Here is an 18,769-nt window from a genome sequence, read left to right as displayed (position 1 = left end):
ACATCCTACCACTACCTGTTTTCCCCTGGATTTTGGTCAGATAGGATTCAAAAGGAACCTTGCAGGTTGCATTTTTACCTAATACCTGACCTGCTTATCTAACACCAAGTACTAAGAAGTCAGTTCTGAGTGTAACAGAACTCAGAGTAAAACCCAAGTGGCTCTAAAATGCACTCACCATCTCTTGGTACTTTTAAGTTCTTGTGATCTGGTGATGGCCAGTCCAGAGGGAATGTGAGGTTTGTCAGCTCCAGTGGAATCCCTCTGGTAGCCAAGCTGCAGTCACACAGAGCCCCAGAGCTCAGCCCTGAGCAGACAGGCCATCCTTCAGATGCTGTTCCAGGTCACTTCTGGGCCACTCTGCTCTGCCTGCTTAGTCTGGCTCGTCTCCATTGCATCCCACCAGCAGCAGATAAATTCTAAGGGCTGTGCATTGATTTGTGTTGACACTTGTCTGGCTCCCAGGAAATGTTATGCATTACACCTCTGCACCCCTCATTAGCCAGCCCACACTTCTACAGCTTCTCATCCTGTCTGCAAGGGTGCACAGGGTTCTGTCACAGATAAAACAGTGCCATGGCTGCTCTGTCTAACAGACATGTATTTTATAGTCACCCAGCTCAGAAAGGACAGAGGTTGTGATCCGAGCTCCCAGCTCCACATTCATTATCAACAGCGCATTTGCTCCTCATTTAATGCTTCCTCACAGGCCAGCTCCCACTGCAGGCAGCAGGCAGACCTGGCTGCAGGACAAGGGGGGCTGTCCAGGAGCTCCAGCTGCAGCACATCCCAATCCCTGACTGGGCCCTCTCACCCTGGCTGGAAACAGCCCTGGAAGAAGGTCAAGCCTTATCTCTGAGCAGCAGAGAGCTGGGGGCTCAGCTGATGTGCAGGCAGCAGCTCTGCTCTGAGCAGTCACTCCATGGCCACGTTACTCTGCCCAAAGCACCAGTGCTTCAGAGGTGCCATTTCAGACCCACCTTTACACCATGGCTCGTGTACAAAAGGTGATGTTCTGTAAAACCTGCTTTCCCACACATCTGATTCCCAAACTGCTACTCCCAAGGTGCAGTAGCTTGCAGCTCCCTTTGTGCTGCTGCCCAGAACCTGCTCTCCATGCCAGGTCTCCAAAGCACCTCCTTCCCTTCCTGCTCTGCCCACGCTGCTACCCAGGCAAGAAAGGAACAGTGACCTCATGGCAACCCCTGCCAAGGGCAGGGACTCCTTCCACTAGACCAGGTTGCTCCAAACCCCATCCAACCTCACCTTTCTGTTCACCCTGTGCAGTGCATCACTGCAAAAAACTCTCCTTCCTGATGTCCAATATAAATCTACCCTCTTTCAATTCAATTCCTGGACTGACGGGGCACACTGGGAAATAAAAAAAACCCATTCCATTTCTTTAGGTAATGAAAATAAAAACGTGGTGTCAGTGTTACATACATCAAATCCCAGAGAGTGTGAATATGGCCTTCTGGAAAAACCTCAGCCTTAATTTTATCTCCAGTGCCAATATCCTCTGGACCTCAAAGCCTGAGCCTGGACAAACTAAGACCCACTCACCCCCAAAAGGCCCACAGGCTGTGCTTCCTGCTCAGCACAGTTTTAAATAAATAAGTTTTCAAAGTCTGGTCTATATCATTATCTGAATGATCAGAGTTCTAAAGTGAGTGAAATTAATCTAGTTTTCAAATCCACACAGAATTCAAAGCACTTAAATTTTGACATTGTTTTCCCACAGAGTAACAGTGGCCACAGCTACAAAATAAATCTGATACATGATTACAGCAAAACTCAACCCCACAGACCAAGGTACAATAAGCTGTTCTTTAGGAACCTTGGAAGGACTGGAGACTACAAGCTATGTCTAAAATGTTAACTCCAAGCACAGAGAAACACCTTGGGATTTGTTCACCCCTCAGCTGATACTTCTACCTGCCCCAGGTAAGACTAAAGCACAGCATTTGTATTAATGCTGAGTTTTGCATACTAGAGAACAAAGTGTGCAAATGAATGAAGACTCCAACCCTGTAAGCCAGATAAAAACCAAAATAAACTGTTAACTCTCCCTGCTTAGCAAAGCACAACAAAATTACCCCATTATTGGCATATTAAATAAAGATTATTCCACGGGCTGGGCAATGTATCAATGTCACAGTTCATTCACAAATGTTTCTTAGATATTCTTTTTTTTTCCTAATAGAGCCAAAAAGATTCCTCTGCTTCTAATACTCTACCTGAATAAATATAGATATCTACCTCTGTACCTAGTTTCAGGTGAGCTAAGGAAAACCAAAAGCTCTTTTTCCATGTTTCAGCTTTACTGACAGAAAAAAACCCAATCTTTAACAAAATAAATTTCATTTTCTCACTCTGTCTGAAAGCTCCAGGTAAGATACAGCTGGGAATTCAGTCTTCAGCTTGCTCACCAGCCAAGGGTCACAATTTATGTTTTTTTTCCTTCTCTTTATGAGTAGTTCTAAAGTAGTGGAATGAAATTCCCTAGCTACATCAGCATTGGTATCATAGAAAACACAAAAAACCCCCAAGTCTCCACAAAATAACAAATAAACCTCTTTTCTAAAGCCATACTTTCATGATTATATGTAGCCAACACAGAAATACATAAAAACTTATTTCAAGCTAATAAGAACTTTGACAGTTTCAGTGGCTCCAACACAGTACCAAGTCTAAAGGACGTAACTGGAGAAAACCCCAAGACTTCAGAGAAAAAGGGGAGGATGATTTTGCTAGAAGTGTTAATACAAACCTTACCTATTTTCATGAGTTCTTGTGTTTCTAAAAGACAAGATGACAAAAGCTAGGTGTGCCTAGATAAACATCCCAGCTGGCAAAGCCTACTGCAGCCTCAAACCACACAAAGGGATCCAACTGAGCTCTGCACTTGATTTACTGTATGAGACTGAGAACATATCTCAACACAAATCCCCTGCCAATATTCCTTCCAATAGCATATTTCATACTCTTTTGCCAAATCTAATTTTTAAAGACTTACATAATCCTTCTACTTCCTTTTGGATATTAGTCTCTATTCTGCTGCTTTTATTGGCTATTCAGCCTGCACTTAAATATCCCTGTGCCTTACATTAAATATTTTATCCATCCTCACTGTTTATACCCTGCAGACATCTGCAGCCTATTGCTTTCTGCTTTGGTCATCCTTACTTACTGAATTCTTTAGCCTTCATTTTTTCATTTTTTTGCTCAGATGTTTCCTTACTATTCTGGTGTTTCTAAGCACTCTCCAAATATTTCTAATCAAGTAGTACAGAACTGAGCACAATCTAGACATCTCCTCAGTCAGTAAGATGAAGTACTTCACTGATGTAAGATGTTTTACATAGTCTGTCTGAGTTTAAAACCAGCTTACATTACAAACTGAGACATATTTCAGTATTCATCTTGTTTTAGGATATTTCAGGATTACCATTTTCACCATTTCCATTACTTTTAACAATGGCAGGGGAAAAGGACAAGTGATAAGAGGAACATCCTGCAGCATAAAGAAACATTTTTTATAGAAATGTAAAATTGATTTTCAGCCTCCTTTTGAGTGCCATTAGCATTCTACCAAAGACAGCTCTGAGGTATCTTTAGCCCAAGTCCACTCTAAAATGGAGAAGAGACACTTGTCTTATTCCCAGGATTGCTAACACTAAAAGGCAAGTAAATGGGAGCTTGAGGAAGAGCTGTGGCTGATCAGGTGCACAAAAATGCAAGCAGTGCTCCCAAAACAAACCTGTCTCCTCTGGAGGGCCTTTGTTGTGTGGATTTACTGACCTGGACTGGAATCAATGTGGAGAGGATTCTTCTGCACAGTCACAGACTTTTATTTGTCCTCTCCACTGTTTCTATTTTGAAATGGATTGCACTATAATTTGTGCAGTATAAAGTGGTTTTAAATTTAATTTATTACTTATCTCAGATATGAAGCCATATTTTAAGGAGCAACACTAACTCATCTCCAGGACTGCAATGTGAAAGAAGGAATCTCCTAAAGAGTAACTACTTCTAAAAATTGGTTGTAAGGTTTTTATGGTCTGTGCACAGAAAAAGAAACTGGAATTGTAAATAGACAGGGAATTGTTATTCCATGAGGGGCTACACATAAACTGGCAAGCAACTCCTTTTCCTTTACTTGGTTTTGTAAGCATGGCCACCAAGAATCAGTCATGTCATTGCACTGACCTTCCAGACTGAACAGGACAAGCAAGGTCACTGTCCATGCAGCTGTAGTGTAAAAGAAAGGAATGAATTAGGAGTGCCACTTCCACTCTTGTTTTTCTCCTCTCACCAGACTGTGCCTCCTCAATGTGACTGAAGAGCAGGATGGAGGAAGGCTCACTTTTGGTATCATATTTCACAGTTAATGGCTTTGATTTCTAGATGTGTCTGCACTTTGGTTTTTATTTGTTGGCTGTGAAAGTTGTATTCAGTTCTGCTAGCAGCAGGAAGTGATGGCTCACTTGTCACTGAAAAAGCCCAGAATAAATCCTGCAGCAGCCACTGTGCAGCTCTGGGGGAAGCTGCATTGCATTATTATTGTTTGTATTACTGAGGTGCTTGCTGAACAAAAGGAGCCTCTGACCAAGAGAACTCACAATCCAAGGAAGCAGAGGGACTGACAGGATAGCAGCTTTTGTCTCCATGGCCAGGTGGATTGACCCAAACACTGCAGAGTTCAGCTTATGCTGACAACATTCAAAGTGTGCAGAATCACATGCATTTTCTATCACACCCATGAAAATAGTCACCTACATTCCTGAAGTGTATACTTTTATGTAGACAGAGGAAGATAGAGCTTGCTAACCACGTGGTTGTGAACCAAAAATGATCTCAGTGCAAGCTGCACACTGGGTGGACATCAGCATATGTGAGGATTGGAAGCCTGATGCTCAGGAGTAAAGATATCTGCATAATAAATTAAGTCAAGGGAAAAAACTAAGTGTTACCAAGTACTCAGAGTTAGATTGCTTGATCTCAGGTGAGTGTCATTCCTAGAGTTTTAAATAAAAGAGCTCTTGAATCAGAAAACTCTGTTGAGAACAGGAAGACACCACTGGCACATTAAGCCTAAGGATAGCAAAGCATTCTCCATCACAGAGAAACATGGGGACTTGAGAAATGACAACAAATTACTCTGGTTTCCTGGAAAGCTGCAGATGACTGAACCCACAGTGCACATCATCTTGGGCAAGCACCAGCAGATCCACAGAAGTTGTCATTTCCTTACTTTGGTTCTATCCTGAAGACAACCACAGAGTGTAAAACCAACAGTCAGATCAGGTGCTGGGGTACAAATCATTGCCCTCAAAGACCTCACAGGATTTTACCATGCCAAGAAGCAGTTTCTGCAGTCTCTGACAGCAAGAAACTGCAACTGAAATGCATTTTCCTTCTCTTAGCTGTCTGCCACTGAATTTATAACAGTAGGAGATGTGCAATCCTTGACACATCATTGTCTCAAGACTTAGGTCTGCATGAAACATTTTTAAATTTCCATGTACAGTGTCAGAGCATTTAAATTAAAAACTAACGCAAAAAAACCCCCCCATCAGATTCAGTTATTTCAGTACTGCAAAACTAAACAGGGAGAAAAAAAATCTAAAATCTGAATTTACAGGAGTGAAGGCTGCAATACCAAAACTGCATGCATGGTTTTTGTCATCATCCACCACGGATAAACTGTTAAATTAAACTCAGCACCAAGCTTGTTCCATGGATTTGCTTGTGTCCAGCTCACACAGGTGCAGAACAGGAGGAAGAGGCCCACAGGGAATTCCCAGCATTGCTCTGGCAGCCCCAGAAGTGTCACACTCAAAGCAGAGCCAGCTCCTCTGCATCCCTGTGGTTCCTCTGCAGTCCCCTTGCTCTGGGAGAGGATTTTTTCCTGCTTTCCATTGCAAACATCAGTATGATTTCATTTAACTGGGCTCTATTGAGCAGAGTTGTATCCATCTCACTAGATTAAAATTCACTAAAATTCATATATTTTTGGCACATAAACCAAACTGCTTGTACAAGTTAGATGTTACAGTGACTGACTGCTGGAGTGTACTATATGCTGGTAGCAGCCCATAAAATATGTAAGACAGTTAACTTGTTTTCAAGCTGTATTTTAGCTCTGAAATCTAATTCTCTACTGTCTCACAGTGTGCAATATTCCACACTACTAGAGCTGACACAATATGTTCAAGACATCAGACAGCTACAGAGACATCCCAGTCAGAAACTGTCCTTCTCCTTGACACTTGTGGAGAACTGAATGCACTTTTTACTTGCTATTTCCAACAAATCAGTATGAAATATCTCAGGAGCTACAGGTCAAACTAGGAAAGAATGTGCACACACACACAGCAGACACACTGCACAATGCCATACAGGTATTACAGCTAACAGACTGGGAATGCAAAATGATTTAGCAGAACAAAAGTAATCATTGATTTCTTATGGAATTTAAAGATGTGATTGAAAAGATTTTTTTGAACCTCCCCAAAGGAAATATTTATGGCTGAGTGGCTCTGCAGGTGACACATTTGATGACACATCTGTCATTTCTTTTCTGATAACCCTGTACATGATCCTACAGATTAAGAATCAATTAACTTAGAGATCCAGACTTCCTTCTGTGACAGGGACCATCCTTTGTCTTGACAGCTCAGGCTTTCTGCACCTTTTAGCCCTTCTGCCTTAACACAACACATATGGAAGATTCTCTTCTGAGGAAAATATTTAGGTAATTCCTATGCAAGAAAAACTCAACAGCCCCATGACTGGATTTTCAAAATTTATAGCCAAGTGATCCACTTTGTCTTGGGAAGTTCTGGTTTCTTTCCATGTATGCTGCACAGGGTGAAAAGACACTTAATGGGTTTTGAACAACAGCAAAAATTTAAGCAGTGCTGACTAATATGGATCAATTTAATAAACAATTAGCTCTTAGTGGGGAAATCTGTTATTAAACAGAGCTATATTAAACAAAAGGTTAGGCCACCAATGTTACTAAGAAAGTAACAAAGAAGTGACAGCACTGGCTATGGAAAATGGGAGAGGACTGATCTGACCAAATACAAATGTTTATACTTGATCAGAGTCACCTGGAAACAATTTATGAACAACAGTCTCACACTTTTAAGGTGCAAGTCACTTAACCAGAGCCTGCCTGAAGATAAGCTGTTTTTCTGTGTTTATGTCTACTATGGGAAGATAGAGGAGTAGCTCCATTAGAGGTGTCTGCCTTACAAACCTCAACATCCAGGCAAGATGTGTATGGAGACTGAAGGGCTGTGAATTGATTCCTTGTGGCTGAACTCTCTCCATTACCAGAACAATGTTTCTCCAATTCTCCAGTGGTTAATGCTGGAAGACTGCAGCCTGAATCTGGTATTGCCCACTGCAATGCACATACACATTAACAGAGGCACTGCCCAAGAACTCCAAAACCAGAATGATACATAAGGATCTATCATCTCCCTCCAATAATGGATATGGTTAATATGAAGATTTTCCCTTGGCCATTATCAAGAATAACCACAGATATAAAAATGTTCAGGCTTACCTGAAGAGTTCCCCATCCTGACTTCAATTCAGTCTCTTTTGAAAAGCACACAAAGGACCAGACAGTCAAGAGGAGCTCACACAGCTAATTATTAGGAATAAATCATCTGGCAGTGTTCTAATTTTTCATTTGAAGAATTTTATGAACTCTGAAGAACTCCAGAAGGTGCATATATTGGGGAAATGAAGATGGCCTAGACCACCAACATGGAACAAACTGTCATCAGGAAAAAAATCCCACATTTAAATTCCCCTATTTATCATCTGCTTCTCCCTTGAAAAATCTCAATGCTTTATTGCAATAAAAATCTCACAAAGAGTAACTGTGACAAAAAAAGATATGAAATACGTAGACTGTCAGCCAGGACAATCATGTTCTATTAAGATAAACTTATTCTCTGGATATCTAGATAGATTATTCTCTGTATGTCCATTTAAATGAATTATTTGCACTGCACAGGCTCTTAAGTCTTCCTAAAAGAAACAAGGAAAATAAAATATAACATTGTCACAGCCTAATGGTGCCTCCTGCCTGACAGACAATAGGAGAGCAAAAAACTTACTGAAAAATGAATGTTGAGTTGATTATTACCAAGCTGATTTTCGAAGGGGGAGGCAATTAGACCATGGAAGCATTCTCTTTCATTATTTCTATTACACCAGAAGAAGATGAAGTACATAAGTATGAGGATGGATGGTTATTGTTGATGCACAGTGACACCTACTCAGTTTCTTACATTGAAGAACTATGTTCTATCAGCCCAGATGTTAAACAGAGGAAGGCAAATCTCTAACAGGTACTTATTCTAAAAATCTGAACCACTGCTTCAAGTTGTCAGGGTATTTTTTTTTTAACTGAAGAAGCTGTGGTAAAACTAGAATAAACTTAATCTGCTGTTTAACAAAACAAAGCATTTACAACAGGATAAACTATGATTGTAGAATATTTTCAGAAGGGTTCTTTACACTTATGTTCCTGACACTATGGGTACTCAAGCTGAAGGATCACCACTTTGCCTCTTCTTTAGAGGTGTACAAGACACTAATTTCAGAGAGTCTGCCTTTAACCTGACCTCTTCTGAGGTCAATACATAACACTGATAAAAAATCACCACTAAACCTTATAATAGCAATTCTCCTAAGTGCTTAACTCCATTTTACACACTTTAAAGGAGAGGGAAGTTAAGCCTTAATGGGTTAAGCCCCTCAACATTAACTATTTTGGCCACTTTGCAAATCTACTCTGGATAGCTAAAGAAATTCCTTTGAAACCACGATCTTGGAGACAGACCAAAGGCACCTGGCCATGGCCCAGCCTGAGCAGGGGGTTTGGAGCAGACAACCACCTGATTTTTGCTACTGATTCTGCATTAACCTTCCAGTTTCTGAACTCTGTCCTATCCACAGAGCAGTCAGAAGCAACCCTAGAGCTATCCTGGCTCTTGAGAGATTCCTGAAGTTGCAGATGGATTTGCATTTATAGAATACTGGTAGAAACATTCTCCTCCAGTTCACAGCCCTAGCAGCTGTGAGTACATCCAGAAAATATTAACAAGGAGAGATGTCAAACAAAACTAAATCACAACAGAGCATTGTCCCCAATTCTATGCTGCCAGCAGTTAAAATGTAGGCTTAGTGGAAATGAGCTAATCTTGAGTACTGAAATGATACTCTTTTCACACTTGCAGAGCCCAATTCTCTGTCACAGTCACTGCAGCACAACTCAGTAAAACTCCTGTATAATGAGATGTCATTTATCTGTAAATACACTTTACAATAACATATTTCCAACTGCTGCAAATTGATTTTGTTTCATTCCTTCCACGTCACTGTGCCACAGAGGATAACTCCTTTGATATTAATAGTAATGAAGATGCATTGCATCTGACAGCCCTAACAACATGTTTAATACAGCATTTTAACTATAAGTAGATGAAGAATCAGAAGGGAACACTTTTTCAGATTCCATTGTTTCAGAACACAGTTCTGTATAAATGAAATTATCCTACTTAAAAGTTATTTCCACTTCAATATTACTTCTATTTAATATGACAATTTTATTTTGGGAAGATTTGCTTTCTGACACACTGCAAATTATTTTCCCCAAACAATATGGTTTATCCTTCTGTGTCTGCTGTAATCAAATTTGTCTCAATAGTCTCCTGTTTCTGGTACGTAACTCTGGCAATTACACATCCTAGCTTACTTTAAAATGACAATCCTAAGGTGTCACTTGCAAAGAGAAGCAGCACAAAACATGCTGTCTCTGACTGCTATTGCACAACACGGTGATGGATTTATTCAGGTTTTATTTCACCCACTTTGCTACCAAAAGTGCTGCTTTTGCAGAACAATTTCTGCCAGTCATGTTGGTCAGATCTGACTTTTTTCCTGCTATCTGAGATTGCATTTTGGACAATCTCCATGTGTACTCACTCACCTAACTCAAACACTGCCATCGTGTTCTCCACAGGAAAACCATTAGGAAGCTTCACCTTTATTTCTGCTCTCTCCCATGCCATTTGTTTGCCTAAGGAAAACACCTACTTAACAGGGAGGTGAATCTCATCTATAATTGCATGTTCAGAGAACGTTTTGGCAAAAAGTTGCAATTTTAAAGCAAATTAAAAGTTTAACTGCAAGGTCAAACCTTTAAGGAAGCATTGTGTGCAGAGTTGCTGTAGCTTGATAAATATATCAACACAGAAAAAACTCAAAAAATGAAACAAAAATAACGCACAGCATGCAGTGCTGTCCTTGTCTCTCCTTGCAGTTCCTCATTCCACTAACAATGCTTTAAGGAAACATTCTCCCTCATTTTTAGCACAAACAGAGCAACAACCAGTATGTTAAAGATTTTTAGCTTCTAGACCAAGCTGAGAAAGGTGACCTCCTACTACCTGCTTTGGGACAACACTCCTCTCAAAAAGCACAGAAGAAATCCTTACAGCAAGGAATGATGGTAAGGTGTTAGTGCTATAGACCAACAACTATCACCTCACTAGAACAGCACAACAGACTGGAAAAGGACTTTCAGGAATGTGCACTCTGAACATTAACATGGAAATTGTCAAGTCGTTTAGTGACTGAATGAGCTTTTAAGACCAATATTAAAACAGAGAGGAGAGTGGTGAAATGCTGCAAGCAACTCCTGACATCCAAACCTCTTTTTAAACAGCCAATAACCCAGCTTACTCTTCAAAATTTATGCTGACATTTACTGTTCTTCACCACATTTACCTCCTGCTTGTAAGACTCTCAACATGTGCATTAAAGATGAACAGCTCCTGGGTGGAGCACTGATGTTCCAACTATGAACAACTATGCACTTTCAGATAAAAAATCACTTTGCTGTAATGACCATTAGTTTGTGCACATACTTTACCTGTACATCGTTGGTGTTCATCCTTGTTCCATCCTTGCCAACGAAGATATCATCTATGTCAACCAGAATGTACCTATCCAAGGACAGTGTGAGCTTCTTTCCAGAGAGGAAAGAGATGGCATCTATGAAAATCAGCTTGTGCAGCCAAAAATTCAAGTTATTGCCGAAAAGGACTCGTTGAATCCCATCGTGGAGCCCCAAGTCATGAATTACCGTGGCATAGAGAGCACTTATAGCAGCAGGTGGAGAAAGGTTTTCTGGTGTCTTTACTTTTGCAAACACCACTGGTTGATAAGCTGTGTGATTAATCTGGAAAACGGCCCAGTCATTTCCAAGCAAGGGCCCTTTTTCAAGTTTAGAAGGTTTAGTCACATGGAGGAGTGGGGAATGAGGGTTAATGCAACAGTCCTTAATACCCAGATTGCTGTGGACATGGAAAGGAAAACCCTTCAACTGAAAGCTCTGCAAGCTGTTCTCATTGCCTTTGTGAAATCCGATCACACCCACACCGTATTCTACACAGTACTTATCTAGAAGGCCTCTGTTCCACGAGTCCATATTCACGTACTTTAGGATATTTTCATACACTATCAGGGCGTATTTGCCTTTGTTTTTGTCTATAAGCACTGGGAGGTCACCTTTCCCAGATGCAATCTCAATGTGAAACTGAAACCTGCTAGATTCCAGAATGGTTATTATATCTTGGCCTAACGTTGAGTACTGGCTTTCCACAAACACCAGCACTACAAGGTCTGTCCTCAGGGGATCAACAGGCTTCGTGGTCTTCATCTCCATCAGCTTGTATGGCAACAGTTGAGGATCACCACATTCCACTTCTGAAGAGGTTTCAGGAAGTTCATTTTCCTGTTTGTAGCCATTATACAAGTAGTAGGCAGAAATAACTATGCTCACCATACAAAAAGTGGCCAGCAAAATTACTGTTCTTTGAAAATGTCTGTGAAGTTTCAGGATAAAACTCATGGTGTTTACTTGCCTTAGATATCTCTCAACAGCAGCATGAAAATCAAACAGAGATTCTCAACAATTTGTTCCAGTCCTCTGAAATATTTATGTCACCATTGCAGCACACACCTCAATCTTCCACAGAGCTTTACAGATGGTGTAGTCTAGAAGAAAAGAAAATCAGATTTAATTGAGGCATCACCTTGTGAAGTAACATCCACTTAAACTAATGGGGAGCAAAGAAATCGCTGCCAGACAGAGGTTTGGAGACCAACAGTTCAAAATTTTGCAGCAACATATTTTTTCCTGCTCCCACTACTTGCCATGTGAATTTGAAGTCTCTAAATGTCACAGGTTCCTCAACTCAGAGGATCAAATAAAGTAGGCAGGGGCACTGAAAAGCAAGACAAAAGCAAAGAATTTATTGTGGTTTAGAAATTCTTGTTACCTAAGGATAAAAGCTAACTGCAAGCAGACAACTGCTAACAACCAAAATACTGAAGAAAATTTCTAACCTTCTTCCTTCTACCCCTAAAAAGCTGGGGGAACGTGATTACACAAATTCTATCTTGTATTAGTTTTTCAAAGAAACAAGAACATGCACATCTTAACTTGTAGAAATACATACTGACACTATCTATATTATATTTATTATAGGAACATTTTTTAAAGCAAAACTCCCTTCCTGCAACATTAGAGGAAAACAAAGTATTTTTCTGAACTGTAGTTTTGCAAATTGTTAGAAGCACTTCGTATTTCTTTGTATTAAAATACCCATAGAATAATCAATCTCTTAAATTTGAGAAGAGAAAGCAATAAATCAAAAGTTAAACCTAACAAGCAGATCACCTAAGGATATACTTATGCTCTATCTTGTACTTAAGGAAAGAGTCATTTTTCAAGCCAGCAGTACAACTGCTGTCAGAACTCCCTAGTAAAACAACTGGATGGTGTGACAAGCATAAAATAATGATCATAAGTCATAAACAAAGGTTCAAAACAGATTCTGAAATATTAAGTGCATGAAGATCTAGACCAAGCCACTGTAACTTCAGTGCAGTTTGCACCCAGGTCCATTTGGAAATGGGTGTGGCATTAACATGGTCATTTCCCAACTGAGAGCTTAATCCTTCCATTCCTGGTTGTTTTTTTTTTTAATCCTACTTTGTAAGCAAATTGGTCTTTCCCTCCAGATTTTCAAAAAAGTTAAAAAATATGATGTACTTAACAGAACCTATGTAATGTCCACAAATTTGATTAAATCCTGAAGACACATCTTCCTAGTGCCATGATAAGCATAAAGTAAAAATAAATGAGAAAAATCAGACGAGGGGAAAAAGAAACTCCAAGGCATTCTATTCATCAAAACTGCAAAACTCAGCATGAAGAGCAAGGGTACGTGAGCTGTCTCATTCATACTCAGGATTCACAGCAAGATTGCTGCTGTCTGGATAGATTCTACTCTGGATAGATTTTCCTCTCCTCACTACTCACAGATACCTGTTTATCAACCCCTTCTCTTCTATGAAGACTTAAACCCAGTCTTGAACCTTACCTGTAGCTGCACAAAGTCCTGCTCAGAGCTTTTGGACAGGAGACCTGCCTTTCACCCAGGCTCACTAATCAGTGCTAGACTAAAATAACCAAACCCCAGCTACCCAGAGTCTATCTGAAAAAAACCTGAAGAATGCACGAAGACCAAACAACAATACTGAAGTACCTTCAGAAGAACTCAATGTTCTTAAGCACTGCAATGTCCAATCCTTGCCACACTAGCTTCAAGTGTATCAGTCTGGATTGCATAACAGATATTTAACATGGTAACAAGTCAGGTGACAAAGAAGTTCCATCCTGACTGAGTTAACACCAGAGAGAGGTTTCCAGACAGATGATTTTTCATTACACACACGAAGGGTTATCTTCATTTTGCATTTCCAACTCAGCTGCCTGCATGCCAAGAAACACATAATTTTAGTGCCTAAATTAACACTGACTGCATTCTGTAGAAAAGCTGTATGTACACCTTCCTCTCCTTGATAATGACAGACCTGGATGATCTAGATACTGAAAAAATAAGAATTGACACTGACCTAAGCTCATAGCAAGGAAGGGTTGAAGAGACAGAGCTCTTTGAATTGGTTAACAGACAAGGGTTGCAACCCAAGAAGCATTTTCAGCAAGGACACAATTCCTAATGCCATTCCATAGAGAGCAAAATCTGGAGCCAGCCCAGAAAGCCGCGTTTTCCTCAAGAAAAGCCCTGTCATTGTATCCTCAGCTCCTAATTGCAGGTACCCCCTGGGGCTACAGAGTGCAGCTGTAAGGAGGAATGGCTGGAACTGCCAAGACAGATGTGAGTTCCACTGAGAAGACAGAGGAATTCTCCGAGGCAGCAGGACACAGCCAGACTTGGCACACTCCCTGCTGAACAGTCAGGAAGTGGGATGGAACACTGCAAGGCTCAAGTTTTAAATGCAGGCTCTCTTGTATCAGCTTGAGGCTTATGTAATTTTCACTTGCTTAAGGACTGGTTTGCATGGCAGGAGTTCAAAAGAATACAGAAAGAAGAAACTAAAAAATGCAAAGAGAACACGCGTTTTACAATACCAACAGTCTCAAAGCCTTCGCAAGGTACAGGGAAGGGGCAGCAGCATTTTCCCCTGAGCAATAGGACTTGCTGGATACTCTAATGCTGTATTACAGCAGCATGCTAAAACAACTCCCAGTGCACCCCCCTGACAGTGACATCCTTGGGATGCACTGTGGGGTCTGTGGAGATTGTGACAGTGACCTTTGGCTCATTTTTAGATGTGGCTTCAGGAAGATGGTCCTTGCTTGCTATCATTTCCAAAACCAGACAAAATTGTAATTCTCAATGCACCTACAGTGAGTAAGCTGTGAGAAGTGGTATTTCAGAAGAGGACATTACTTGAAGAGTCTTACTTTCATGACAAAATACAACAATACTTCACCAAAGAAAGGAGAAGTCATGATAGCTCCAACATCAATAAAAAATATCCAAGCGTAAGAAAAAGGCTGAAAGAAAAAATCAAAAGAGTCTAGAAAGTCTTGACAAGAGTTCAGCTTGTTAGTATTGTTTCAGTGAAAAAACATGAAAAAGACCCATAGGTAACATAAGAAGTCTCAGCTTTTTGATTTCTACAGTCTTGTGGAGCTCAGTGATTGAGGAATATGGTCCCACCTGTGCCTCAAAGCACTTGAAAACAGGTGTCAGATATCATATTGAAGCCAAAGTTCCAGAAAGCTGATGTTGCCATAAATTTTACCTATAAAATAATTTGTGTGGCATTTTTCCATGGTTTGAAGCAATAAAATCTGCCTGGTTTTTCTTTTTACCTAGAACTTTATTGCTTTAGAAGAACCTGCATTTGATCTCCTACTTTGCATTTTCATGCCACCGTGCTGAAATTCAGACCAGAATCTTTTACCTCTGCTGCTCTAAGTAGGAGGTGTCAAAATGCTCCCTTAAGGTGAAAATTAGCATCTCTGAATATTCAGAATTTGCTTTTTAACTTACAGACTCACCATGGAGAAGATCTTGCTGAGAGAAAGCTGAGTCACGGAAACAAGTTTTGCATTTTGTTATGAACACAGACAGCAAGGCTCAATGTTCTTGTCATCGACTGCAGAAGTGGTTTCTGCAGCCCAGAACCAGCTCATGTGAAAATCCTGCTGGTACAGGAAAGAACTATCACCTTATTAAGCAGAGGATTTACCATTCTGAACAGCACTGCTGGGCAGTCACAATGACAGGCATCTGCAGGCAACCAGCATGAAACAGATGAACAGACATCTTCAATTTGGATTGGTTTGCAGGGTTTATCATTTGTCCTGCTTGTCTGTGAGGAACCCCAAAGACCTGAGGCACATCATAAGCAAGTTCCCACCACATGCAGCTTTCTTTAGTTTGTTGTTTCATTGGCAAGCATAAATGACCAAGTTCTTGGCTTCTGTAAATCATTTCACCCTGATAACTCTTCCAGGAGACAACACTGGCTGGGAATGCATCCTAAAAAACCCTTCACAGGGTTCTCAGTACAGTAAAAACAAATGGTGAAGTAAGAAACTACATACCTGCACAGGCACATAAATGCACAGAATTAAAAAAAATTACTATTAGAGTCTACTTGAGAGTATCAATACAATTTTTAAAATTACAAGAAACTTTTTTCTGCTGTGTTAATATCAAGATTAAAGCAATGGGCTCAACAAAAATATACATAAATAATGTGGAAACTGTTCTCAAATCAAATTTATCAAAGCCCAGTCAGAACACTCTGGTTTTAGTCTTACCTCAGGTCTGTGCTAGGGCAACTGTTTACTGTGACCCTTGATTAGAAACAATAAAGTTGGGTCATGCTTATAGGCAAAAAACGTAATTCCTAGAGGGTAACAAAAATCCTTTTCATCAAGAACTACTAAAACAGAGCTAGGTCTGGATTAAGTAGCCATCAGTATTATTCAGGTATATTACATTTGTCTAGGGACACATTTTTAATAATTTTCTTCTAAAAATGCCCATCACTGTATTCTCATTCTGTTCTTTACCAACCTGGACACTACCACAGTGCTGATGACATGCTGGTGATATATTACACTTAGGATGAGCTTTAAATGAAGAGCAGAAAAAAGGAGACACATTGTTTAGCATATTACTACAGACATTTAAATCTCCACTGATCAGAATGCTGCTTAACTGCTTTGAACATAAAGGTCTGCTCTGGCCAGTCACTATGAAATATGACTTCAAAGGAAGCATTCTGAAGTCATTTCAGTATGGAAATCTTTGGATATACAAATGACATGGTAGGAAGCAGCAAAGTACAGCTGAACACAACAAACCTGGGGTGAACAGCAAGGCTCAGATTTTTACATCAGTTATGGAAATACCAGAACAGCCTCCGAATACTTAATACCTCTACTTACAGCATGATATTACTGACCAAAATATCCAAGCAGTAACAGCTCAAATGAGTAAATCCAGGCTGAGAATGAGATCTTACAACTGCACATTAAAAAGTAATTTTCAACTTGTAAAAATGGTGATGTGAGACATGAGCTGTCAAGGGAAGTCTTTGGGACCCTTTAGTATCACATAACAAACCCTGGAATGTGTGAATATTGAAGAGCTTACACTCTCTTCCAGCTGTTAGGAAAAAAAAGGGAACAGCTTAGACAGCACATCAATTCTTGTGGATAGAAATTATTTTTCAAGTCCTTGAGGAAAGCAGATCCCAGTTTCTACTGTATCTGTGACATCCTTAGCTCTGTGCTGCATTGCCTAATGCTGTACTAGAGACCCTTACAGGATAGGGATTCATGCATTACAGTTGGTCAAGAAAAAATATTTATAAAGATTAAATATACAATGCTTTAAAATAGTTTAAAAGAAGATTTTAAAGACTTCAACAGAACACAAAAAAGTTGGTTTAATCTTCAAATTACTCTTTACCTCCACACAATACTTTCTACAGAAAGATCTTTAAGCTCTTGACATCACACAATTTTTCTGAGAGAAACCCTGTTATTTTTCAGCAATAGCAGAAACATCACTACCTAAAGAGTAAATTATTTGCTCGAGGTCTCTGAGATAAATGACAGACACTGTCTGCTCCATGCCCACAACTGCCAAGTAAAGAGTTACTAAGTCAGAGATCAGCTCCGTTCCTTCCGAGACACCCGACTGGGGATGCCGACAGTGAGAGAAACTCTATTTCTTCCACTTACCATTTCATTAGGAAAAGAAAACCCCACCACACCAAAACCCGAAGCAATTACGCAGCACACCAGGTAGCGAATTGAATTATATATAAGTTTTCTGGCATTTCCCGAGGGTTGCACATGACAGCTGAACCTAGCAGCAAGGCACATCCATTTCTGAGGGGATTTGGGGAATCCAAGCAGCTATAACCACCTGAAGTTTGAATAATTACCGCACTAGCTGACTGTTCTCCTCCCCGACAGAGCTATAACCCATTCCCGCAAACACTAGAGGGCAACAGCGTCGCGCAGAACAGCTCCAAGAGGAGAGCGAAAGGGAGAAACCCAGGCACCGAAGGGCTGGTGCGGGGACCGCGCCAGGCAGATGCTGAGTGCGCCGGGAAACAAGAAACACAAACGCAAACCCCAAGAAACAGCACAGAAGAGCCCCGCAAACGCCGCCTCCGCAGCCGGAGCCCCGGTGCCGGGCAGCCGCCCCGTCCCGCCGCGCTGAGGGCCCGGCGCTGCCCACAGCGGAGCGGGAGCCCGCGGGCGGCTCGGGCACAACTTTGCCGGGGGCGCTGCCCGGAGCGCGGAGTTGTGCGGCTCGGCCGCGCCGGGCCCGCGGGCACCGCCCGCCCCCTCGTTACCTCCGGGTGCGCTCCGCCGGCATGTCCCCGCGCCGTGCCTCGGATCCCGCCGCCGTCCGTGCCCGCCGCAGAGGCTCCTCCGGGAGAGCCGCCGGCACCCGGTGGGCGCGGAGCCGCCCCGGGCGCGGAGGTGCGGCGGGGCTGCCGCCGGGGGTGCAGCACCGCCCGGCAGCCTCGCCGCGCCCTCCCGGAGGAGGAGCCGCGCTCGCCGGCGAGGGGCGGGCGGGGGCTCCGCCGCGCCGCCTCCCACACCGCCCGCCCTCCTGCGAGGCTCGGCCGGGCCGGGGGCGGCTCCGGCCCCGCGCCCTCAGGCCGCTCCCGCCCTCAGCCACCCGCGGGCCCGCCCCTCACGGCACCTGCGGCGCCCCCCGCCCACACGAGGGCCGCCACTCCCTCACTTGTGGGATTCTTAATCCCTGTCTTAAATAAAGATTGGTTTAATTTCTTTTTTCGCTCCTCCGAAAGCAATTTA

The 18,769-nt window shown here is 41.7% G+C and overlaps 1 protein-coding gene across 1 annotated transcript in view; it reads right to left on the bottom strand.

Moving 5' to 3' along the window:
• Window positions 1-18,400, bottom strand: part of LOC116996516 (bifunctional heparan sulfate N-deacetylase/N-sulfotransferase 3) — a 46,485-nt gene extending 28,085 nt beyond the window's left edge. Inside the window, exons 1-2 of the mRNA XM_033060275.1 lie at window positions 18,298-18,400; window positions 10,964-12,090 (exon numbers count right to left, since the gene is read on the bottom strand). Coding sequence (XP_032916166.1) covers window positions 10,964-11,944 — 981 coding nt within the window. The 5' untranslated portion in view covers window positions 11,945-12,090; window positions 18,298-18,400. The remainder of the gene's footprint in view (window positions 1-10,963; window positions 12,091-18,297) is intronic.
• Window positions 18,401-18,769: the final 369 nt, after the last annotated feature.

This window comes from Catharus ustulatus, chromosome 5 (assembly GCF_009819885.2).
Source record: "Catharus ustulatus isolate bCatUst1 chromosome 5, bCatUst1.pri.v2, whole genome shotgun sequence".
Classification (NCBI taxonomy): domain Eukaryota; kingdom Metazoa; phylum Chordata; class Aves; order Passeriformes; family Turdidae; genus Catharus; species Catharus ustulatus.
Note: the sequence above shows the minus strand (reverse complement) of the source record. Positions and strands in the feature narration are given on the sequence as shown.